This window comes from Astatotilapia calliptera, chromosome 16, assembly GCF_900246225.1.
Source record: "Astatotilapia calliptera chromosome 16, fAstCal1.2, whole genome shotgun sequence".
NCBI classification, from domain to species: Eukaryota; Metazoa; Chordata; class Actinopteri; order Cichliformes; family Cichlidae; genus Astatotilapia; species Astatotilapia calliptera.
Genome location: NC_039317.1, coordinates 4,723,879 through 4,750,250, shown reverse-complemented (window position 1 = coordinate 4,750,250; position 26,372 = coordinate 4,723,879). Strand labels below are relative to the sequence as shown.

The 26,372-nt window shown below is 38.8% G+C and overlaps 2 protein-coding genes across 2 annotated transcripts; both read left to right on the top strand.

Moving 5' to 3' along the window:
* Positions 1-417: 417 nt before the first annotated feature.
* rubcnl (rubicon like autophagy enhancer) lies at positions 418-14,893 on the top strand. The gene is made up of 17 exons (XM_026145893.1): positions 418-444; positions 2,801-2,903; positions 3,254-3,563; positions 8,276-8,550; positions 9,292-9,389; positions 9,921-10,308; positions 10,841-10,886; positions 10,982-11,087; positions 11,280-11,416; positions 11,531-11,595; positions 11,983-12,022; positions 12,153-12,230; positions 12,410-12,530; positions 12,784-12,845; positions 13,174-13,327; positions 13,754-13,844; positions 14,025-14,893. The coding sequence occupies exons 2-17, from the start codon at positions 2,801-2,803 to the stop codon at positions 14,135-14,137; spliced, it is 2,187 nt and encodes a 728-aa protein (XP_026001678.1). The 5' UTR covers positions 418-444; the 3' UTR covers positions 14,138-14,893.
* Positions 14,894-16,410: 1,517 nt separating this feature from the next.
* LOC113007277 (trace amine-associated receptor 13c-like) lies at positions 16,411-26,039 on the top strand. The gene is made up of 2 exons (XM_026143671.1): positions 16,411-16,540; positions 25,226-26,039. Exons 1-2 carry the CDS (start codon positions 16,521-16,523, stop codon positions 26,037-26,039), a joined length of 834 nt encoding a protein of 277 aa, XP_025999456.1. The 5' UTR covers positions 16,411-16,520.
* The last annotated feature ends 333 nt before the right edge of the window (positions 26,040-26,372 follow it).

Genomic DNA, 26,372 nt, shown 5'->3' with positions numbered 1-26,372 from the left:
GATTATATTTCATTAAATGTTCCTTCATTCTTTAGAATGAAAGAAACAAGAAATATTTTAATTATATGTTATGTGTTATGTATTATGAACGCTCCTAAAATAAAAGCATGACTTAATACATAATGAATCAACTCCCTGTTATTAAATAGTTGAGAAAAAGTCAGAAGCCTGTGTTTTTTTAAGTGGCAGATTACATATTTAGGGTAATTTTGTGGTAAGGTGCTGTGCGGTGTACTGAGAGCTTCTTGGTGTCTCTGTTCTTAGTGGAAAAAAAGCCCAGCACTGACTGCTGAGACACAGAAAATACAAACCTGATTTAAATACAGGAAGTGCTGAAAACCAACCAGCCCTCTTCCTTTCTCTCCAGCTGCCGCAGCTTTTTGAAGACTCGCATTAGTCTTCCCTTCACCAGACTGACAGGTTTCCTCTTCGAGTCACTAACTGGTGAGTAGCCTGAGCTTTGTGTTCTGGTCAGTGCTGCTTCTGCTGTCTGCCTTCCCCCCTCTCTCTGCTTCCAACGTGTTGCTTTTTACTTTGACTGAAACAAAAAAGGGAAATATTTTAGACATTATCACTTACAATTAGAATCTACTTCTGCATTCATACAGGAAGCTCTGTTTGCTGATTAAAGCGAAGCAGCTCCTTGAAGATATATGAGCGATATATAAGAGAGATTAATCAGCAGGGCTCATGTAGAAACTGCTTTCTGTGTCGCTTTGAGAGTAATACATTTGTATTTGCACTGAAATATCTTTGGCTGTTTTCTTCCTTTTTTTTAAAATCTCAAATCTTTGAAATCCACTTCTTAGATTTGTTTGGGGATACATTTTGTTGTATATGTGTGTTATGAGGATACAGAGGGTGGACTATAAAATAACTGTAGTTTTAGTTGGATGTGAGGTCTGTTAATGACGTTGAAGGCTGTTCAGTGCTACATTTTCTCATTTAATTTAGTTCTTTTGTGTTTTACGCTGATTTCTCATCTTTGATTAAACATTCCAGCTTTATTCAGATTCAAAGACGGTGACATTCGGTTCACAACACTTCAGTACCAATGTAACCAGTAACCACTTGTGACACCTCAATTTGATCGTCATGGATCATGTTTTAGCCTAAAATCCCCCTCTAGCAGGCCTTGTCATTTATTCCCAGGTAGAAGTAAAAAAAAAAGTAAAAAAGCAGAAGTTGGCCATCAGGGTGCCCTAAACTCAGGACCAATAAGCTACAGTGATGTCAGGAAAGTTCTTATCTTTTTAAATCACCAACTAACCTCTGCATTATGTTAGGCAGAACTGACTACGTGTAAGTCATGTAAAAAAAAAAGTTAAGTTGTAAGTTGTAGTTATCTGGTTGTATTGACAGCAGCTGAAACTAAAGACATGTCCTGGGTATTTTTATTTTGTTTTAGTTGGCTTTATAAGCGTTCGAGTTTTTAAAAAAAATTTGAGTTCAAACAATAAAATAACTTTTTAAACGTCATTAATTTAACAAGTTTCTCAGTGTTACCTTTCACTGTCAGGTCTTTACAATAACCTTTATGTAGACTGATATGCTTCGTAGTTCTAATGTTTTGTCTTGCGTACAGGATAGTGCTAATTCTCACAGAGTGATGTCTCCAACACCCATTTTTTTATCAGAGTCACACCCACACTGCACAGGCTGGGTTATTTTACAAAGCATGAAAGCTTAGATCTTAGATCTTTCTGCACATGGTTGTTGGAGTTTCTCGGCTGAGACTGTTCTAATTCTAGATGAACTAAAGACTTTGCTAGCATGTATTAGCTTTTATGAAGTATTGGCCACAGTAGCTGTTTTCCAGGAGAGTTTGTGAGGTCTTTGAAAGCAACTGAAATGAACGATTGATGTTCAGCCCCATCTGCTGTAACCTAAAAGACACCCATGTTCTGGTTCAGTTTTAGAAACTATCATTATAAAAACACCCAAATACCTCTGAACGATGGTTATACATAAATACTCTGCTATTCTCATTATTTTAGTATGATGTTTTATGTTTTTAATACACTGAATTCCTCCATTTGAATTCATAAGGCTGGTATGAACTTTTAAAAACATATTATTTTTTACAAGGATCTTCTTCATTATAGTAGTTGTGCAGCAAAACAAGTCATTAAGAATAGTGTATATAAACACATGCATCACTTAACTCTGTTAACTCTTTACATAAATGCTTAAATCCCCTTTGCAAACAGTTATCAGCATCTGTGGATGTAGTAATATTTATAACTTGCCAGTTGAAAGAATTGAGAACATCCAGAGAAGTTGATGGCACAGACAAACAGTTGCTCTACTTTGAGCTAATGAAATAATTCAGCTACACACTCTGTGCAGTTGTGACTTGCACAAGTAAAAAGTCTATGATGCCACATTTCCTGGGAAATGCATGCATTGCTCCACACTGGGAGTTCGGATGACAGTGTATTTGTAATTGTTTTAAATTTGAAAAATCTTTAACTCTCCCCTGAGATACCTTCACACTTTAAAATTTGCATTATGATAAAGATTTAGGTTACAATCTTGCATATCCTTGCCTAATGAATATGTATATTTATTTATTTATTTTTATTCTCATCAGTTCCAAATTGTGGCAGAACTAATAAACCTTCCCAACATTTTCAGCAGCTTAATAACTTACACAATATTACAGAACATTTAATACTTTCTGATCTTGTACAACCATTAGTCAATAACACAACTGGTACTTGTGTTGCCTCTGCTCTGAAAGCAGCAGGAAGTTTGCTTCAAAGTAATTGAGAAACAATGCCTCTCTTTTTCTGCACAGATGGGAAGCCACAGCACCATGTCCTCCTCTCTGTATAGTTCCAAGTATGTCAGCTGGTATGTGGACATAGTGGAGTCAAAAAGCCCTGCAATGGCATCTACAGGTAAGATCCAGCACATATTTTTAAACCTTCTGTTCTAGGCATCTTGAAAGACGTATGACCGCCACCACACAGGAAACACCAGAGAGTTACTGAAACATTTATCGCAAAGCTTTAGTTTAAAACTTCTAGGCTTTTAGCTTGAAATTATCTGGACATATCTTTTCCAGAACAGTCTCTGTTTCTGGTTCCAGCTCCAAAAATCTACGTGCAATTAAAATGAAGAATGCCTTTGGAATACATATTGATCAGGCCTAACTTTTTCTTTGCTGTCTCCCTTGTTTTGCTTTGCTACCAAACACAACAGTCAGCTGCTATGGATTCTAACCCACTTCTCCTTCTGTCACCACCAGAAACTGACAGAGCAGAAGCAAATTCATCATCTTCCCATCACCACCAGCAGACAAAAGTCAATTGCCTCAATTTTAAATCTTTCCTTGACTCCAAGTCAGACAGACTCAGCCACAGCAGTGAGGGTTTGAGTGATGAGTGTAAGAAAGGCAACATAGTATTGACAGATACTGACATCCAGAGCAAAGAGGAACTTTCTCTTTTGGATCCAGAGGATAAAAAATTCCACCTTCCCCGGAGCAGTCCGGTCATTTCCAGACGCAGCAGGCCCATCTCCTGGCACGGAGGAGTAAATGATACATCTAGTCCCAGGTAACCACTATATATGTTCAAAGCATTACAAAACATTTCAGCAATATCATTATTACAAATGATTGCATAACAAATAAAAAATGACCAAGAAACACAGATCTACATGTGTCATAGATGGAATATACGACTAATTATATAAGAAATAATAACAAAGTGCGGTGAGATACACCTATCAGCTAAAGCATCTGTTGTGGCTGAGCAGTGTGTAGAGCGATCAGAGTGCAGTGTGCTTTTAAAAAACACAATGCCTCCTCAAACATATTGAAACTGTCTCCCACATTCTGAGTGACTCTAACTTTTAAAGGGCAACACTGCAAGATAGATACTTTTCTAAAGTCTTGTTGTTATTCATTGGGGGTGAAGAAACCAGGGAAGGGTTTCATGGGTAAAAAAAGACAAAGCCTAAACGATTATATTACGTTTCTAAAGGTGCTTTTTTAGGTGATGCTTTTCTAAAATAAGCTGTAAGCTGTGATGATGGGCAAACCAGTAACTATCGTATCAAACTTGAAGTAAGAGTTGTGCATGAGTCATTCAGTCTTTTCTCTTGAGTGCTACAGTTCATGAATGACTTTTATCATTAGCTGTTTGGAATCCACACAAAGCAACAACTTTGTCCACTTGAACAAAGCTGCATGGTACATGATTTTACTGCGACAGTTCAGTACGCACAGGTAAACTGTAGGTGGCATAAAACATGTTAACACTTGTATTATTCAGATACTTAGGACCAGGAGTTAAAATGGGATTCGGCTGGTGGGGGAACCCTATAATTGGGTGTAGTGGTGTTGTGCTGTTATTCTGATATTTTCTGTTCTTTGGGCTAACTCAGTTTAAATAAGACATAAGCAGAGAGCTAAAAGGCTGATTTCCAGACCTCTAGATCAGCCCAGAGTATGGTATGGCCCCAGGCTCCACCTGGCCCATTTGGTTGCCCCTGCCAGTGTGAGGCCAATTGGAAATTGGGATTTAAGCATAATATAGATAGATATACACCCAGTTTGTCCCATTTCAGCCAGCAAACAGTCCTTACATTTTGTGGGAAATCACAATAGAACTTAGTTTCTTTTGCTGTGAAGATGATATGAAAAAACAAAATAAAACAAAACATGCATTTATGTCTGCAAGTAAATGCCACTTCGAGTTTGCTGGCCCTGAAATATGTCAGAAAGACTGATGCAGAATATAGAGCAGGGGTCTGAAACTTGCGGCCTAGAGGCCACTTGTGGCCCACGTCACACCTACTTGAGGCCTGTATATTGACGTGAAGAAATATAATACAATTTGGCTCTTGAAGTTACCTTTTTTTTTAGGGAAGATTTGTTTGTTGTTGACTGCAATGTTAAAATAAGTCCTTTAAAAAGCAAAAAGCTATTTAATATGAAGGCAATATGAACAGAGAGTAAAAACATGTTGAGGGATTGAGTTTAGTGAGAGTTATTTGTGAAGAAGACAGTTTTCACTAGCAGTCAAAAACTCATGTGTACACTTATGTCTGCATTCTTATCATAGCTGAAGTGCTGCCACGTGTCTGGTCAGAAACAGTTTACCGATTTGTTTCTTTGGTAGTTCAATAAAAGGCTTCAGTTATTTAAGAGTCACAAAAAAAGTCTTCCTGTTTGTAGTTTTGTCTTGTGATACAATATTTGAAATTATTAAAAAAACGAACAAAACACTAGATTTTCAGAAATATTTGTGGGTGTTTTCTTATTTGTTTGTTTTTTGAACACTACAGTGGCCCTCACATGAAATGACAGTAGCAGCAGTGGCCTACAGCTCATTTAAGTTTGAGACCCCCTGATGCAGAGTTTTTAACACACAGTCTTCTAAGTATTTATTTACTGTAGTCACAGGTAAAGCCATGTGTGTAGTTTTTGGAGCAGATTACTATGTTTAAGGATTGAGAAATACAAGAACTCGACATCTGAACCTTTGCTAGCAAAGCTACACAAGCAACAAGCCCTTCTCTTTTTTTCTTTAACAATCTTTAATCATCCAGTTTTTTATTTTTACTTCCAACAAAATCGCTAAAACTGTAATTCATACTCTGATGGGGAGTTTATCAGTGAATGTTTGGTGAATTCTTTTGCACCTGAGAGGAAAGGAGCAATTAAGAATATGCCACTCTCCAAGCAAGATCAAGAGTCTTTCAACACCTTTGCAGGAAATCTGGATTTTCAGTTGAAAAGTGGACAGCGGAGCTATCAGGAATGTGTTGAGTGAAAGGCATGATTGGAGAGGCAAGCTCTGCAATGGGACAAACAGGCTGATGTTACAAACTATGGCTGTTCAAATCTGCTTTTGAAGCAGATGCAAAATGAAATTAACCAAAAACAGGAACTGGTATTTTTGAACTGTATCATACAGCAGGACGGGCAGTGTAAGTCAGTGCTAAAAATGAATCAGGTTTCTGATGCTGTAACTAAAATAGTCAATTTCATCAGGGCAGGAGCATTGAATCACCGACAGTTTGTTGCACTTTTGTAGGCACATCAGACTGAACATGGTGACATAGGTTCCCACACATGGGGGAGGTGGCTCAGCGTAGGCAAAGTGCTAAAAACAGAGCAGAAATTTTGTGACAAGGACATTCCAGAGCTCTCATATGCACAATGGAAAGCAAATCTTGCATTTGCTGTTGATGTGACTTTCCTTTGCATTTTCAAAACTGCAAATGATGTAATTAAACTATAAACAGAAAATCTGGAAATTTTACAAAACACACTTTGTCCACAATTGTTTGTGGGAATGTTGATTATAGTGATACAATGTTGGCATGTGCTTATTTCACATTTGCATTGACAAATTGTAACATCTACTCTTAACAGACAGTGGCCATTTATAGAGATAATATTAATATTGAGCCGAACTGAGTTCAGCTTTTTGATGCAGTTCAACACAACAGTCCCACCCTTGGGAAATTTAATGGTCCATCCCAGTCCTACACAATATGAAGCTAGTAGCAAAGGTAGAAATTATTAAAATAATACCTAACATGTGCACCACAGCCTGTCCTGCACCAGTCCAACATAGTGCATCACTGGAACCTCCACAGCGGTACAGCTAACTAACCTGTTCTGCCTCTTCTACACTTCACTAAACTGTCTATATTGCATACTTTTATGCATCCTTTAGCAAAAAATTAGGACACTTCAGTTAGTTTTGCAAGATGCTTCACAAAAAGGCATCATTAGTCATGTATAGATCTGATAACTATAAAATTAATTAAAGGAGAGTTAGAGTTAAGTTTTCAGTTTATATGGCTGCACCCTTATTTCCCACAGGGTGTCCACAGTGGATGGATCTGCATGTTTGATTTGGCCCTTCCTGATGTAATCCTTTGATTTGTGATAAGCAGTAGGAAGACACAAAGTTGGGCTCCCTTGAATCTTTGTTTTTGCTTCCTCCTGGTCTCAAAGCTTTTCCATGTCAGGTGAATCTGTTAATAACTACACCAAAAGTACATTTTTGTAAAAGAAAAAGTGTTTTTTGACCTATGGAGACATTATTCACCATATATGTATCTAGGTAATATGCAGATTCACTTACTGTCTACACTAAGCTAATAAATGGGGAAAAGAAACAAATAACCTTAAAGTCACAACTTTGCCTTTTTTAGTGGAGTCGAACTCAGAGAAAAGGAAATGCAGCTTCACTGAGTTCCAGCTGTAACGCGAACTAAACACAGCACACGCCAATTTTACAAAATATGTATTGCTCTAAATAAGACACGGTGCTGTGTGAATGCCGTCCTGCTGAAACCAAAAGTCACCAGACTGCTCAGTACGCACAACAGTTCCTAGTTATCGGGATAGAAAAAGGGAACAGACAAGCGAAAGAAGCCTCATGAAAAACACAACCTTGCATTCCTCAGTGAGCAGGCTGGGAAAATTTCCTTCATATGAATGAGTATTTTTGTCCTTTAGTTTGTGTGTTTATTTTTTTAAATTACACACATGAAAAGTGCAGGCCCTCTCTTAGCATTTCACCAGCTGTCCCACATTGTCTCACAGACACACACTCTTTGCCCCACATTTAGGTTGTTGCTTTGTGGTCACCTCATACCTAATAGTGAATAGGAATATAGCACAGTCTGCTTACCACAGTGTTAATCTAGCACCACTTGATGGCGCTAAGGCTTTAGAGACTTCAGTTACTGTGGGATAACTGGCTGCTGGAGGTAAAGTAACACAATAAAACTAATAAGCTCATGTTAACACTACACAGTATGCTGTATATGTAAACAACAAGCTTTACTTCTTGTGAATAATTGCAGCAGGAGCCAGTGTTTACTGCTTAGGACTCACAGTGTTTGACATTTGAGATACTTTATGGTAAATGTCATGAAAGTTGTGTGGTTGCCAAGAGCCTATGAGCAAACAGGAACTGAAATGAGTAAATAAAGAGACCTTTATCTTATTTCTGCAGCTATGGTTTTATGCCTCAAAGTAAAAAGAAGAAACAGGATATTCCTCATGTTTCTGTTGAAAATACAGTGAACATACTATTTTCACTGCTCACACTAACTACTAACAACTAATTACTTGTTAAAGTGATGAGTAAACATTTGATGCCACTCAGCTGCTTGTCAGGTGATGCACAATATGTGCTTTTTAATGGTTAACATTTAATTTGGTGTTTATTTCTTGGATGATCTTCACTTGCATTGTTTTGAAACCTCTCCATCTAAAGTGAAATGTTTCTGCTTTTAGCTCGGACCCACCATCTCCTGTCTTTGGTTCACCGTCTCTGGGTCCCCAGGAGTGGTCGACATCCAGCAGTGGGGAGGATCTGGAATCCAAACCGAGCTCCTATCAGTTGTCATTCGCAGTGGAGATGGCTAAAAAGCAAAGCTCTACCTCTATCTCATCAAATCTGAAACGGCTTCTGACTCCCAGCCTCCACCTTCCCTACAGTGGTCAGCAGGGATTAGCTGAGGAGCATAAAAGGCGGACCCAGAGTAGTTGCATTCCCAACAACACACCAGGTAAAATAGCATTACTGGGGTTTACTGATTTTTGTTTTGTATTTTTCAGCTGTGTCAAGTAGTAAAGGGTGGCTGGCAGTTTTATTGTGCCTATAAGGAGACTAACCATGTCCAAAAACACACTAACTCTATGATTTCATTCCCGGTTTTGAGCTGCAGATTTTCTTTAATAAGGGAAAAGATTATTTAGGATGGCGTCTTTCAAATGTACCACAAACACTTCTGAATCTCAGCGTGATGAAGTTAAGAGACATAAAAGTTGACTGCAACAACTCATAAAAACCCAGACGTCACACTGTACTTGTAAGGTGTAAAAGTAAAAAAAAAGAATAAGAGAAAGTTCTGTGAGGAGAAGGACATCAGAAAGAAGCTGGATTCAAGGCATGAGTGTAAACTCAGGGATTCAGGGAAAACGTATACGATAAATAGGGATTATTTTGAACTGTGAAACATGTAAAGCTACTCCAGGCTTTGACTGTAGGCCTTTGTACACATTTATATTGCCACCTTTTCCTTTGGCATAATCTTGAGAAAACTTTTTAGTGTTTTATGAATACCCACGTTTATACTCTCAATAAAGCCCAAGAATAAAAATATAGAACTGAGCAGACAGTAACAGTGATACACTGAGTGCACTGAATGCAAATATGAACCTGACGTTAGCAACACTGAAAACATATAAATGTTAAAAAGGCTAGAAACCCAGTCAGTTTATTTATGTGTGTGTGTGTGTTTCATCAGGATGCGCTACCTCAACACAACAAAGCAAAGAAAGAAGCAGCAGTGATATCCCAGCATCCCCTGCAGAGATCTACAAGACCAGTTGTGAACTGGAAAAGGTACATTACATTTTTCCCCCAACAGTCATTCACAGTTTTATTTATTTTGCAATGAAATTAATAAAAGTAAATAAAAACGCTAATGACACACCCCTTTATTTTTCTATTGTAAAACAAGCTGCTTATTTTAAAAATTATTGGCTGAGTCATACAACTGCAAATTATAAGCTACAGATATATGAAATTAAAGGTGGTAGAATAATGTCCCACTATTAAACATTAGTAAGGTATTAGCAAGTGCTTAACTTATCATTTATATATCAACAATCCTCCTTAGCATGCCATTAATAAACACATATCTTTATCCATCTGTTACTATTAGACCATGTAAATGTAAATCTAAGACACTGAACTTTTTTTTTTTTTTTACCTTATTGAATTACTTATGAATTACTTCATTTTATGCCTTTAATCGGGTTACTATAGTGTTTGGCATTAAATATAGAAATGTGAAATCACAGCCAGATTTGTGCCAGCAGACAGGTGCCAAATGCTCTCAGCAGCGTCTCACCAGTGTCTGTCTGTGTGCAGGAAAACGCTCATTTTATTGTGGTGGACATGGTGCTGGAGATGCTCGAAAATGCAAAATGGACTCTTAGCTTAGATCAGTGGCGTTCCACGATGGACACAAACTGCCTGATGTGCAAGGAAAGACATAAAAGCTCTGCACAGGAGAGTTCGCCACAGAAGCAGACATTTAGATTACACAGGCATAAAGTAAAGTACAGCAGAGTTGATCCTAGACGAGAGAGATACAAGCGAAGACATCTTGATGAAGACATGAAGATGTCACACAGAGAAACACACCCATGTGTAGAGCAGCAAACACAGGACAAAGCGGAGGAGGAAGCAGGGAAGGATGAGCCTAAACATCAAATGAAAACTCTGTCTGTGCTCTCCACTGACAGCGGATTCGAAGGTAAGAAATTCTATTTTTAATGAAACACACATTCCTTAAATAGTTCCTCATCAAACATATTGTTTTGACCAGGAATGGGTCGTCCTACATCTTCCTTTGTCCCAACTTTGTCCGGATAATGTTTTTAGACAAAAAGCCAGACTAAAAAGCTACAGGATGACTAATTTCTTATAGCCTAAATGCTGTGAAGATGGTATCAACAGGTTGATTGTTCCTTTCCACCAATCTTCCATCTGAGTCAAAAGCAACAAAGAACTCACATAAACATGCTTTGATCAGCAGAAAGTGCTTTCTTACTGTGAACGTATCTAGATTTTATCTGCGCTTGGAAATTTGAAGCCTACAGTATTTGTTTCCCCCCTAGTGTTCACTGACTTTATATCAGGAACTGATTGTTTTAAACGTTGTTTTTTTTCTATGACATTTATCAACACATATACATTATTATATCAACTAAATATAGAAATTATTTTCTTAATATTGGATTAAACGAGAATAAACATAATCATCATATTATGTGTTTCTGTTTCAGACTGTGGAGTTGATCATACACTAACTCAGAGAGAGTCTCTAAAAAAGTAAGAAAACCTATTCCTTTCAGTAAACATGCATTTTAATAATGTAAGCGCTTGTTCTTTTAAATCTGACTAAATCTATGATGTCCATGGTGCAGTGCTGAGCAGCTAGCCCAGCAGCTGGTGTTGGATTTCAAAAAAAGTTGGCTCCCTTCTACTGAGCTTCAGCGTGGCCGGCAAAGCCTTCGCAGCTCGCTTCAGGAGGTGAGAACAGCAACCACAAATCAACTATGACTATAACACTTTCTCAACTTGGTATTTTAATGCAAGATAAATATATAATAAGATATTGGTGGCTGATGACAAAGAAAACTTTCCCGCATATTTATTACACGTTGCTGGGACTGGACTCCAGAAATGACCACAAGTATCCTCTGTTCTTCCTGTTCATACCAGCTGCCGGGTACAGAAAATGTGGCGGTGAGCAGCGATAGCCTGACAGAAGAGATCCGACAGCGTACCAGGATGAGAGGATCCCTGAGCTGGGCACCACCACGTTTCCAGATCATCTTCACGGTCCAGCCAACGCACAGGTCTCATTTATATGTGATGACACAACAGCGCAGCGGAAAAATGGTTTATTTCTGATGCTATAAATGATTGTGTATTTAGAGCTGAATGTGTGTGGGTTTCTTTTCTTTGTTCAGACGAAGCGAGGTAGTGGCTTCGCAACACTTCCTGTGTGCAGGTTGTGGGACCGAGGTGGAGCCCAGTGAGTACTGCATTACATAATATGAATTGCAGAGGATTTTTGTTTTAGTTTTTATCTGAACATTACATTCGCATTCATAAAACCATTTTTAATCCCTCCACAGGAGAATAAACTATAGTCAGAAAATGCTTCCATTACCGAAAAAGCAGAGAGATTTATAAGTCATGCACTTCACTAATACAACTGTATTCAGTCATTCTGTGAAATGTAACTTTGTCATTTCTTAAAAAGGAATAAATAAATGTAAAAAACTGTTCCTCACTGAAATCATTGTTGTCTATAGTAATCAAGGTTGAGTACCAGTAAATACCAAACACAGGCCTCAGCCATGTCTTCACAATGTAACAAGCAGCAAAACCAAATATAAGACTCTCTGTCTCCCACCAGGGTACATCAAGAAACTGCGGTACTGTGAATACCTCGGCAGGTATGGAAAATAACATGTTATTACCCAAATATGAGCTAAGTTTTCCTGCAATCAGATATTAAACCATCTATATTTAAATAATGAAGTTATTACAAATGAATCATTGATCTGTTGTTATTCATTTTTGCAGATATTTCTGTGACTGCTGTCACAGCGGCTCAGAGGCTGTGATTCCGGGTCGAGTACTGTCCTGCTGGGATTTTGGCAGGTGATCAAATCAGACAACATATTATAGTAACTGTTAACATATGTTAAATGTATAGTTAATTCATATAGAAAACTGAAATGATTAAATGTCTTGTAAATGTAAATTACTTCTAAATAACTTGCAGTGCACTTCTAAACCCTGTAACATCATCATAACTCACAATAATCCTGATATTTCAGGTACCCTGTGAGTGATTTCTCCAAACAGCTGCTGGATTCAGTGTGGCAGCAGCCTCTGTTTGACCTGACCTGTGTTGGTAAAAATCTGTACAGTAAAGTGAAAGAACTGGACAGGTTTAGGGTGAGTTAATGACTAAATTATTACTGTTGTGCTTACCGTGATCATAGATGCCTGAAAGCAATCATTCACATTTAAAAACATATCGATAGCCATCGGAAGAATCCTGGCATTTTATTTATTCTTTTACTGTATTTAGTAAGTAGTCTGTGGAATTAGATTTCAAAGCCGATACTGAAATTCAATGACAAACTATTAGGTTGTTTTCATTTAGTTTTGTATTCCTTTTTAACATGTCCCTCTATCCTCCCATCAGGAGGTGCAGGATCAGCTGCTGGGAATCAAGAAGCTGCTAAAAGCCTGCAGATTATCACAAAGGTAACATTTGGAGATAATACAAAGTTGATATATATTGTATGTATGTATAAACAGCTCATGTCCTTGTTTTATAAAATAAAGACATTACTTCATTTACAGGTTTGGCAGTGGATCAAAATGTGTTTTTCATTAAATTTGCTGAGTATTTTTTTATGTTTCTATCACATATTAAAGAACTATTACAAGGATTTATTAAGTTTCAAAAACCTTTTAATGGTAAATAAATAAAGAGTTTGGCCGTGACTGTATGCTAGGTATAAGATTTACTAGTTCACACACGGTCTAGTAACTACTTAGTAACTTAATCTGCCCTGTGTTTGTGTCCTAGTGTGCTGGCTGAGCTGGAGCATCTCCCTGCTCATCTGAGGGAGCAGTCAAACCTCTTCTCCATGGATGACCTACAGAAGGTGAAGAAGGGTCAGCTGGTTCCACAGGCCAAAGCAGTGCTGCAGTCTGCCATTACTCATGTGGAAAACTGTGAGGTCAGTCATTCTGAACCAGATGGCTCCTGGCCTCTTTAATGTTATTTATTAGCTAGAAAGTACAGACAGTACATTTCTACCTAAGGACAGTGTTATTATTTTCCAGTGCTGATGATATGCATTTGGTAATTAAATATTATTGCCGCTTACCTAAATTAAAAGCATTTCTAATTTTAAATTTATTTTAAAGTTAGGGATTGTAGATCTCAGGCCCATTCACCTGACTTAATATGTAAATGATGACTTAAAGAAATAGCTTTTCACGACTCCTATCCTTGTGCCCGTTTAAACAAGTACGCAACATTTCAGACAATATTTCAGTTAAATACAGCCAGGAATACAACACATGTTTAGAGGAGGAAAACGTGTGAATGTTTGTATGAAATTAAATCATTTTGACTTTCTTCTCTCACTTCTTTCACACAGCTGTGTCTTGCCCGAGGTTTTGTCTGTGAGTTTTGCAGAGAGAAAGACATCATCTTTCCTTTTCAGACAGACATATGTAAACGCTGTCCAGGTGAGCATAGACAAAGCGAGATGCAGTCTGTGTTCCTCTATAGACTAAAACCAGGATTGACTTAGTACAACTTCATAATATTCTTCTGACAACCCCCCCACAAATATAACAAGTAATATGCTGCCACTGGGTTTATATGCAGGATACATAAAACCTATGAATATCTTCTGTCTTTCACAGAGTGCAAAGCCTGCTTTCACAAAAAGTGTTTTGTGGTGAAAAAGTGTCCAAAATGTGCACGGATCCAGTCTCGGAAAGACCGTCGGAATGAATCCATGAAGAGTGACACCTGAAGCTGCAGCAGTTCTGTGTTGCAGTGGTTCATTTAACACTTTTTAGCTGCATTTTCTTTTCTGTAACTTCACATAAAAACACTTTTAATACGTCAGTAAGTTTCTGCTCTCTCATCCTGCTTATCTCTTACTACTTAAACCACACTGTTAAACATGCATATTCCTTTACATGACTTAATATTTCCTATGGAAATTTGATCGGCACGAGAGTGATTGTACCTCAAAAAACAAGATAAAGCACTTAAATTATGCAAAACTGTTTTTCCCATTTTTGGCAGGTTATATGTACTTTTCAGTGTAATGCTGATGGACAGCATATCCATTCAATAGCTGCTTGCGATGTTTCCATGTGCGATATTTCATGTCAGGATTGTTGCTCAACAGAAATAATATATTACACATTACTTACTTAATCTCTTGCTGAAGAAAGCCACTAGGTACACTAACTATTTAACCTCTTTTGCGTTATTCCATAACATGGCCTGAGATGCATTTTTTCATGTAGATTCCAGTCAACAATACAAACCTGAAGCTACAGTCCCACAAACACTGACACGAATCCCCAAAGAGGGCACATTAATTTTCTTTCATAATTTATATATGAACACAAAGTCTACAGCATGCCTGCAGAAAGTCAATGTCCTTTTAGCAGCAGCAGATGTTTCAAATGCAACTGTTTCTGTCCAGGATGCAGTGTGCACATTACAATTGTGATACTGTCCTTTCATATAATGAAAATAAAAATAATTTCCACAACTCTACTTGTGAAAAGTTATTGAGAACTTTGCCATTTCCTTGTTCAACCCAACAGTGGCTATATATTATAGGCTTATCATATAAAATGAAACATAGCTAGTACCGCTAGCCGTCAGAAATTTGTAGTAGAGCAAAATGTTTTCATTTGAAAAGCCGTGGAGCCCAAATATGATGTGTCAGAACAGGAAATTATAATTTAGTGGAGTAATTGCACTGTCAACTATCACCACCTCTTGGACCAGGTGGCCCAGATTTAGACTGCTTTTGTATCATCCTAATACGTCCTCCTAATACTTTTGTACCCATCCTGTTTGCTAAATCTTGGAACTCTGGCCTGCAAAGTGTGCTTGCAATTATTATTTATCCCTTTGCAAGTAGTACACTTCCTTTACTTCCAGAGATCTGTTCCCAAGAATTCTGTCTGTCATTTCTGACCATGAGAAATCACGGTCAGATATGATACTAATTATTCTGCCGAATTAGCACTTTGCATGCACCTACTATTAAGACATATCACCAGATAAGGTTAACTGAAAACTTGAATTATGCAGAAGCCATTCTAGTGCTTCCCCCCAGTTTTTAATAGTTGTCAACATCTATATTTTCTTTGTTAAACTGTGTTGAAATCCGTGTTGGTCAGAATAGTAGGGCGTCACATTTTAAGGGCCAAACCTAGTTTCTCCACTATTGTGTAAAATAACAGATTGATCCTGGAGTTTTGAATAAAATGGCAGGTTTATGGTGCAGCAATGAATCTTGGGGGTAATATAATGTAAGTCAATGTGTATTAACATGTACTTCCTGTATACAGTGAGATTGAATTTAGTTTTTTACATGGCAATATTTGCAAAAAGAATACGGTGTAAGCATTTGGTATTAAAAATGTTATGAATCATTTCCACCAGTTTTTATTGCATCGTGTTTCTCTTTCACTTCAGTGCCTTGGCTTTTCTTATACCCTCCCCTATAATTATGATTTTATTTTGGCTAGTATTCTGCCAGTGGTGTGTGGTCGTTTACAGAAAGGCAAGCAGAGACATGGCAAAGAAAAATGAAACAATAAAACAGTATGCACAAACCTCACTGCATGTGTATTATTGGCAAATTGCACTTCAATGAATAAAAAGCTGCTTTTATGCAAAAAAAAAAAATGTTTGCCATCAGTGTTAAGTGGCTCAAGAACACATAACTCTAAATAATATCCTTCAAGCTCAGAAACACAGGCCTAAATGTTGATTGTAAGAAAAAAAAAATCAAAATATATGACTAAAAGGCTTGAACATTGTTTGACATGGTTAATTGCGAATACAGGAGGACTAAAATTTTAAAGGTGGTTAATCCGTACATTTGGTGAACCAACAAATCTCTCAGAGAAATTAAAGTGCTGGTGGAGTCTGAACCTGTTGTCAGGGGTCGTGTGCAGAGGCGAGGATCAGCTGACCCACACGCAGGACTCTTGGTGCAGAATGAGGTTTATTGGAAACGGAGACAAAAGATGACAGGATGGCTGGCTGAACTTAATGGACTGGTAGACTAACTGGCTGACTGAACTTAACACGCGACAGGAACAACATCCATGACACGACAAGGGCTGAAGGGAAGAGAGGGCTTATATACATGACTAACAATGACAACGATTGGAGACAGGTAAGTGAACAGCTGAACATAATGAACTAATGATAAATGGGAAGAGGACTGAACATAATGCACACAGACCAAGGCTAACACAATAAAACAGGAAGTGGAACAGGCAGTAGATAAACAGTGAATGTGAACTGAAAATACTGGGTCAACGACCCAGAAACCCTGACACCTGTTTAGCTTTAATTAAACTTGTCTGTTGTATCAAACTGGACATGGAACATCTCTTCATCATCAACTGTGTCCTTGCTAACATTGCAAAGAAGTTCATATAAAAATGTGTTCACACTATACTCTAACAGCCTCACTTAATATCACACATGTTGGTCAGTAAGAGGAAACTGATCTATTACCACAATGAATCACAGAAGCTTGTTTACTTGCTATCAGCCAGTAGCAGCTTGTCAGTTTCCTGTGCAAGACCGGAGGTTTATTCATATTGTACATGCACAAACAACCAGAAACAGCCTGGCTTAACTAGCTCAAATCTTGGCTAATGGGACACAGACATACCCTGAAAGCACAGGCCTCACGGAGATTCTGATAGAATATTAGTAAAGCAGACTTAACCCCGCTTCCAGACACAAGATGGCAGTATTTTAAAGGGTGGACTCAAACAGGCCATATGGTCTGATATGAACACTGTTTGTGATGAAAGGACAGAGATTGGTTGCCCTTTGTTACTTTTTAATTGATGTCTATTTTTAGACTTCACTAGACAAGTGCTGCTTGCCTCGACAGATTGACACTGGAGTCTGTTATTCAGTTTCTTTGCAGGGCCACAGAAAAATATTTATGAAGTCACAAGAATGCATGAAAAATACAAGCAGTTGCTGAATAAAGAGTAATAACAGGTCACATATGGGGGAAACTCTAGTCTAAGACACACTGACTGTGTTGGGTCTTTGGTACAAACTTTTAGAAGAAAAACAAAAAACTTGAGACAAAAGAGGAGTTAAAGTGAATTCTGTGTGGACTTGTTTGTGCAGTCTTAATGAGCCCAGCTAAATAAAAACTAATAGATGAGTGTTAACTTTTACTTCAGTACCTGTGACACTTGCCTGTGTTCTATGGCCATTAGCAGACCTGAAACACAAACACTCACAAGTTCCCATAAGACTTAACCTGTGGCTCCATGAAGAATGTTTCATAGCCCATTAGCTGCTCCTAATGGCCGTGCAATGAAACCCTCAAGACATGCTTCACACCCGCATGGGTGAGTATCAGATAATGCTATCTCGCCTCTGAGGTGTCGCTGCAATCAGAGGTGTGAAAAAAACAAGCTTCAGGATAAACACATGATGCAGTCTCACAAATCAACATGTGATGCAATCTCAGTTGAGAAGTTTCTTAGCTGGGAAAGTTTTCTGTCATCACTTCCAGTCATTAGATATTTCTGTAATATTTTTATAATAGAGAAGGATCAGATTGTCACAGCACAGCTCCTCAGAGAGTTATAATGTTGCTCTGCAGTTCCCTTAGGCTCTGTGCAATGCACTTGTGTTCTTTAAGTCATTGTTTTGATTTATAAAGCCCACAACTTCAACTTTATTATGGATTATTTGGATTAACAAATAAAAACTTAAATCTATTTTAATGAAAAAGAGTAAAAATTGCACTGAGACATCAGTCATGCACAGAGGCCAACTGCTGAAGAGCTATGAACACCCAAAGGCTTAGGTGTACGTAGAGAGGATGTTCCTGGGACACAAACACAGAATTACAGCGAAAACAGAAATTAGGCCCATATTCATCAAGAGTCCAGAGACCACACAGACAGACAGACAGACAGACAGACAGACAGACAGACAGACAGACAGACAGACAGATAGATAGATAGATAGATAGATAGATAGATAGATAGATAGATAGATAGATAGATAGATAGATAGATAGATAGATAGATAGATAGGTAGTGAAGAACGTTTTTGCTGTGTGTGTGTGTGTGTGTGTGTGTGTGTGTGTGTGTGTGTGTGTGGGTGTTTGTGTGAGTGTCAGAGAGAGAAATAGAGAGAGTGTAAAGTGTAAGTCTAGGAAAACTGGTCCATCCGCAGCCCACAATAGTACTGAGGACCCAAGGCCACACATCTCGGCGATATCTGTGCCTCCCTCCTTCTCCTGGAAGGAGAAGGAGGTAAGCTGAATTGAACTCAGCTTACCAAAAAGGAGTGCTACACGGTGATCTAAAATCTGCCTTTGATATTTATCAAATTATGTGGTAATAATTAGTCTCACATTTGAGCAGCATATTAGGAAACACTAAGAGTGTAAGTAATTCAAGCAAAAAAAAAAAAAAAGTAAGAAAATAGGAAAAACGATGAAAACAAAATGAGGTAAAAGCAGAAAAGGTGTGTGGAGGAGAAAATAGTGATGGAGTCTCAATTATGGAGTTCCACAGGGTTCAGTGCTAGGACCAATTCTTTTTACATTATACATGCTTCCCTTAGGCAGCATCATTAGAAGACATAGTATACATTTCACTGCTATGCAGATGACACCCAGCTCTATCTGTCCATGAAGCCAGATAACACACACCAATTAGTTAAACTGCAGGAATGTCTTAAAGACATAAAGACCTGGATGGCCGCTAACTTTCTGCTTCTTAATTCAGATCAAACTGAGGTTATTGTACTCGGCCCTGAAAATCTTAGAAATATGGTATCTAAGCAGATTCTTACTCTGGATGGCATTACCTTGGCCTCCAGTAACACTGTGAGGAACCTTGGAGTCATTTTTGACCAGGACATGTCCTTCAATGCACATATTAAACAAATATGTAAGACTGCTTTCTTCCATTTGCGCAACATCTCTAAAGTTAGAAAAAAAGTTAGTTATTGTTATTAATTATTATTATTAGTATATCTTTATTTCAGACATATACAACAAACCAATATATACATGTACACATCAAATCAAATCACTTTTATTGTCACATCACATGTGCAGGTACACTGGTACAGTACATGCGAGTGAAATTCTTGTGTGCGAGCTTCACAAGCAACAGAGGTGTGCGAAAATACAATACCATAAGAACAAACAAAATATAAGAATGGCTATATCTGATATGAATAAATATATGTACAACATAAGAGTGTATGCACATTACTGAATGTGTATACTAAATATGTATATCTACGTGTGTGTGTGTGTGTGTGTGTGTGTGTGTATGTATACACTCACACACACTTCAAGGACCTCGTTAATCCCACTGGCATGTCTACTGTAGAGGAACCAGAGTCTGGGGATGAACGGGACGACTCATCAATCACCGTGGGTGAAGTCACTGAGGCAGTTAAACAACTCCTTGGAGGCAAGGCCCCAGGGTGGATGATGTTTTTGTGTCTGAGTTCCTGAAGGCTCTGGATGTTGTGGGGCTGTCTTGGTTGACATGCCTTTACAATGCTGTGTGGAGATCAGAGACAGTACCTCTGAACTGACATACCGGGGTGGTATCTATCTTTAAGAGGGACCAGAAGGTATGCGCCTGCTGTAGTGTATCACAGCCTCCCCAGGAAAATCTATGTCAGGGTGCTGGAAAGGAGAGCCCGTACGTTAGTCAAACCTTGGATTCAGAAGGAACAATGCCGTTTTCTGCAGGCTGTGGAACAGTGCACCAGCTATTTACCCTCTCCATGATACTTAAGGGTGCATGGGAGTTTGCCCAACCATTCTACATGTATTTTGTGGACTTGAAGAAGGAACACCCCGGTCCCTCGGGGTATTCTATGGGAAGTGCTTCGGAAGTATAGGGTGTCTGGCCCATTGCTACAGGAGATTTAATCATGCAACAACTGCAGGAGCTTTTCTCATCCTCTTTGGAAATGCTGCAAGGAGCCACATTTTTTTTAAAGCTCAATCTACAAAAAGCTTATCATCTGGTCTTAATCAAAGTGGTTGAGGTGGGTGTTAAAAGCAGTTTTCCACTCATCTCTCTCTTCGAGCATCTTGTCGTGCCCTTTAGCAGTGTTGGGAAGGTTACTTTTAAAATGTATTCCATTACAGATTACAGAATACATGCCCTAAAATGTATTCTGTAACGTATTCCGTAACGTAATACTTTGGATTACTTAACATATTATCATGTATTTTACAACTACATGAATGTACTAGTGCTGTGATTTATTACTGTTACTGAAGGTCCGCGGCTCCGAACCGTAGTAAAGGGACCTCTGACTAATACGGTTCCGTGTTGTGCTCATAGCTGAAAACTAGCTTTACTTTGTTGTGTGGGTCAACTTTGCTAGCGAGAGACAGAGAGAGGCGTTGAAAGGCTGCTCCAACGGAACTTATTGTTTCGGAGGAAAACACGAACACAGCGTGCAGTTGAGTCTTAATAGCTTACTTACAACTGGGCTCGTCAGGCACTCTTCTTGGCTGCAGTGGTTATTATTATATTTACATGCTTCCAGCTCCCGTTTTTGCTCGATGACAGCTCGTACTTTTCGACTCTCCTTTTTCTCCCTCCTCGCGCTCACAGACACATAACGGGTATGGCAGTCCGTTCTCCCTGCAGCACGGACTACACTGCCCATGAGGCTACATTCTTTAGAGATGTAGCATTCTGCCTATTAGCTTAGCACAACAACAACAAGAAAAAGGTGCTCTCTCACCCAGGAAACACGCAGAGCGAGAGCGTCACCCCGTAACCATGGCAACCGCAACGCTGCCGCCTGGAACAACAGAACGTAGCTGTCAAACAAAACCCAAACAGTCCTGACCCGCCACAATATGAAACAGGAAAGTACCGCCGTGTAATCCATTTATTTCAACAAAGTAACTGTATTCTAAATACCACCTTTTTAAACGGTGACTGTAACGGAATACAGTTACTCATGTTTTGTATTGTAATTGCATAACGGCGGTACATGTATTCCGTTACTCCCCAACACTGCCCTTTTGTCTTAACCAATCACCCTGGTGTTTTTCAGGCTATTGTTAACAATGTTCTCCATGATTACCTAAACTATTTTGTCTTTCTATATCTCGATAACCTCATTTTCTCAAGGACTCTCTTGAAACACTAAGTCCTTGTTTACCAGGTGCTGCAGCACTTCCTAGAAAATAAAATCTACATCAAAGGTGAGAAATGCGACTCAGTCTCTTTTCTTGGTTTCATCATAGAGAAAGAGCAGATCAAGGCAGACCCAGCTAAGGTGTAGGCAGGTACTGGCCCTTACCGGTACTCAGAAGCATTGCCAGTGCTTTCTTGGGTTTGCTAACTTCTGTCTCCTCAGCAAAGAGAAGGTAAAACGTTCCCTTGTGCCATTTTCTCCCGTTGTCTCTGTCCCACAGAACTAAATTATAATGCCCTGGAAAAATAGAGGGATTGGCTGGAAGGAGCTGAGAAAGCTTTTGTCATTTGGATGGATAATTAAAATCCTTGAGTGCCTTTGCTAAACAACTAAATGCTCATCAAGCCCAGTATACCCTGTTCTTTACTAGATTTAACCTTGCTTTTGCCTACAGACCTGCAATGTAAAAGAAGATGTTCTGTCCCATCATCAGTGCCCCAATCCTTCTGGTCCATCACCCATCATCAGCTCACTAATATGGGAGATTGAGACACTTGTCCATAATGCTTAGCAGGATGAGTCTGACCCAGGAAAAAGACTTGACTGTGTTTTTGTTCCCTCCAGTGTTTGTTCTCAGACATTGGGCCCATACTGTCAAGTTCAGCTGTCACCCTGGTAAGAATGACAGAACTTGAGTTAAAAGAGAAAAAAGTCCAGTCCTGCCTGGACCATGACATTTTAAGCAGTGTTAAATCCTCTCAATTCTTTAATCTTTGGGCTGAATGAAGGACAACACTTGGTGTATAAATGCTCAGTCAACAATCATTTTATTCCATACCATTGTCATTATTCCATACAAACACTCTTGCGCAATACATCCAGATGGGAGATGTGCCGAAGAGGGTAACAGCAGATCTCGACGTGTCTGACCATTTCTCACATTCTTATAGCTTCAGGAGGCCCCCACCTAGTCATAAAACCTAAACATCCATATTCCTTCTCTCTCTCAGTGAGCCTAAGTTACTTTGACTTTGACTAATGCAGCAGTATCATGCATCATAAAACAATCTCATTCATTCACAATAAATCAGCAGTCTAATGTAATAAATCAGCAGTCCAATAAATGTAATAGTTATCACCTTCTTCCAAGTCAGGAGAATAATGCAAACTAAAACTACATAATAATTTCACAATCTTTGATTAGGGGTATAACGTGGCATAAGATGATATAATAATCTCACAGCAGGCACATGTTGCAATACATAATATAATAATAACCAATATCATGAATTTCAGATCAATGTAAAATTAGTGATTATTAATCGAGTGAACAGTGAAAGTATGGTGTTACGCAGGGGTGTCGAACTCCAGGCCTCAAGGGCCAGTGTCCTGCAGGTTTTAGATATCACTCTGTTTCAACACACCAATATCAAATGATTAGTTCATTACCAGGGCCCTGTGCTTCGTACGTCGTTACTACATCCAAGATCAAATGAAACATCCAAGACCAAATCATCGCGCTAACTCTGAGCTCGCTATTCCGGTTGCCCGAACAGACCTGTTGTTGACGATTAGTATAGCTGGATGAAGTAATGTGAGATCACTGGGTGGCCCAACAGGGGCTACGCATCGATAGTAGAAACATTGATCGGCAACCCTTTGATTGGTCGGCGAAAATGTCGAAGGAGCGCGCTCGGTATTTTTCGGCAGCAGAGCAAGAACTCTTGAGTGAGGGATTTCAGGAGTTTCAGAGTTTAATCAGAACGCAAGGGAACACTGCAAAGGCTGCAAAAGCAAGGAGAGAGGGCTGGCAGAAAGTTGCTGACAAACAAACTCGTAAGTAATTCAATAATAACAATAATAATGGAGTGGATTTATATAGCGCTTTTCAAGGCACCCAAAGCGCTTTACAATGCCACTATTCAGTCACTCTCACATTCACACACTGGTGGAGGCAAGCTACGGTTGTAGCCACAGCTGCCCTGGGGCAGACTGACAGAAGCCAGGCTGCCATATTGCGCCATCGGCCCCTCTGGCCAACACCAGTAGGCGGTAGGGTAGATTTATTATATTACACTATATTATCCAATATTATATTACATTATATTATATTATAATATGTTATATTATATCCCCTTTCACATGAGAGCCACAACAGGACCCACTAGAACATGGGAACAGGTAAAAGTGAAATATAAGAATATTCTACAGAATGGTAATATTTATCACTTATATTGCTTGTCGTCTCTTGGAAAGAGACCCTGGAATACTCTGTTTGTTTGTTCATAACAGCAACCAAGAAAAGGGCAGAGCAAAAAAAAAGACAGGTGGTGGTCCTGCACCCCCTCGTCAACAAGTTGGTTAAGTGAATAATACCCTCACGGGAAAATCGATATCTCTCTATGAGCACACTGTCGCGCTGAGCTAACGGATCCTGTCTGTCCCGCAATATACGCTGAATTCTGGAAACTCTCCTTATCAATCTTGCACCTTCCGCAATGGGTTGCTCGCGTAAACGGACAGGATATGACTGCGACAGACTTCCCAAATCCACCTTCGCTTTTATAGCCGTGGTCTCTCATCTTGATTACACGAAGTAATTTACAATTACTACTCTGAAATATGAATTACATCTGTAATAATCACATACATGTAATAGAATGTTAATAGTACATTTCCCTTTTTTTAGGAAATGACCTGTATGTATCTGTGTGAAATCAATAAAAGGATCAAGTGCTGCATTATCTTTAGTTACATTGATGTTATTTATTTATGGTGAAACAGTGGTGGAATATCGCTGTTGCTTTCGTATAAATGAAGCGGACATACCTGCGTGGCCGCGATCTAATCCTGTTTACATAAAGTAAACCTGCTCCCCAGCAGGTTTACGCTTACGGCTCTGTTGCTATGACAGCAAGTCCCGGATGGGCTTCGGGGAACCGAACGATCCAGGATCACGCGAAATCGTCAACAATCTCATCCAGCTAACTCACTTAGCGCGGTACGAAGAACAGGCCCCAGGCTTCTGGAGAACTTCAAGACATGTTGAGGAGGTAATTTAGCCATTTAAATCAGCTGTGATGGATCAAGGACACATCTAAAACCTGCAGGACACCGGCCCTGGAGTTTGATACCTGTGGTTTAGTGAGAAAGAGGAGGGACATTTTTGTGTGTGTCGTGTGTGTATGTCTCTGGGTGGTGGTGTAATAAATCAGGTCTGTGAGAAAACATTCTGATCAGTGAGCTGCAGCTGTCTGATGATGGAGATTCAGAAAGCAGCTGAGCTTTGTTTTCCACAACTCCTCAACAGTTCCTGCAGGAAGCCGACACTTCATTGGTCCAAAGCTGTGCTCCTGAACATTGTGCTGTCCTGCATCTCTCTGATCACTGCTGCTCTAAACCTCCTGGTCATCATCTCAGTCTCCCACTTCAGGCAGAGATACATTTCTCTGCTGAAACTATACTTTAAAATTTAGAAACTTAAATTTCAGAAAATTATGATTTATGGCATTTGATTTTATGATTAAGATTGAGATGATTGAAGTGGTGTATTTTAACCAGCTATTAAGTTTTATATACCTAGACTGAATCTTACTACATACTTTAACTAATGAAAATCTAATTTAAGCCATTTAAAAAAATATTAATGTCCATTATATTCTTTTCTGTTTCCCTGCAGGAAGCTTCATACACCCAGTAACATCCTGCTCCTCTCTCTGGCCGTCTCAGACTTTCTTGTGGGTCTTCTGCTGATGCCATTAGAGATCTTTAGAAACACAGCTTGCTGGGTACTTGGTGATGTAATGTGTTCTGTTTATTGGTACCTGACCAGCAACATTACCTGTGCTTCAATAGGGAACATAGTTCTTATATCAGTTGACCGCTATGTGGCTATTTGTGACCCTCTGCATTACCCCACTAGAATTACTTTGGCGAAAGTCAAACTCAGTGTTTGTCTGTGTTGGTTTTTTTCTATTTTCTACTGGAGTCTTTATTTGAAAGATATCCTAGTTGAACCAGGCAGGTATAATTCCTGCTATGGAGAGTGTGTGCTTATTATTAATGACATTGCAGGGATTGTTGACCTTGCTTTGTCCTTTATAGTTCCAGTTACTGTTATCATAGTCTTGTATATGAGAGTATTTGTGGTGGCTGTGTCTCAGGCTCGTGCCATGCGCTCTCATGTTACATCTGTCACACTTCAGTGTTCACTGAATCAAGCAAACAAATCTGAGCTGAAAGCAGCCAGGACTCTGGGGGTTCTTGTAGTTGTATTTTTGGCATGCTACTGTCCATTTTACTGCTACTCTCTGGTTGATAAAAATGTGGTCAATGATTCATCTGCATCTTTTGTGGTTCTTGTCTTTTATTTTAACTCTTGTTTAAACCCATTGATCTATGCTCTGTTTTACCCCTGGTTTAGAAAAGCTATTAGATGTGTTATCACTCTGCTGATATTTAAACATGACAGCAGTGAGGTCAACATAATATAGAAATACAATGAAAGCTGCTCCACTAAGATTTTAAACCAGTAAATTGATACAGTTCAGTCTGGAAATGCATCAAAAACAAATTGATAAGGAAATTCATAATTCTTAAGCTTTGTTTAAATTATGAAAATAAAATTAATGTGATCATGCGTGAGTTCAAAGTCAAAAAGGAAAGGATTTTCACAAGGAATTGCCATGTGGAAATCATTAGGTCTCAATTATCACTTCTACTTTTTTAGTACTTTTGGCTGAAAATAATTTAAGCTAAAATGTTTAACCTCAGTGGCTCATTTTGTGTGTTTGCCATATACCTTTTTAAATTTCATATGTCATAAG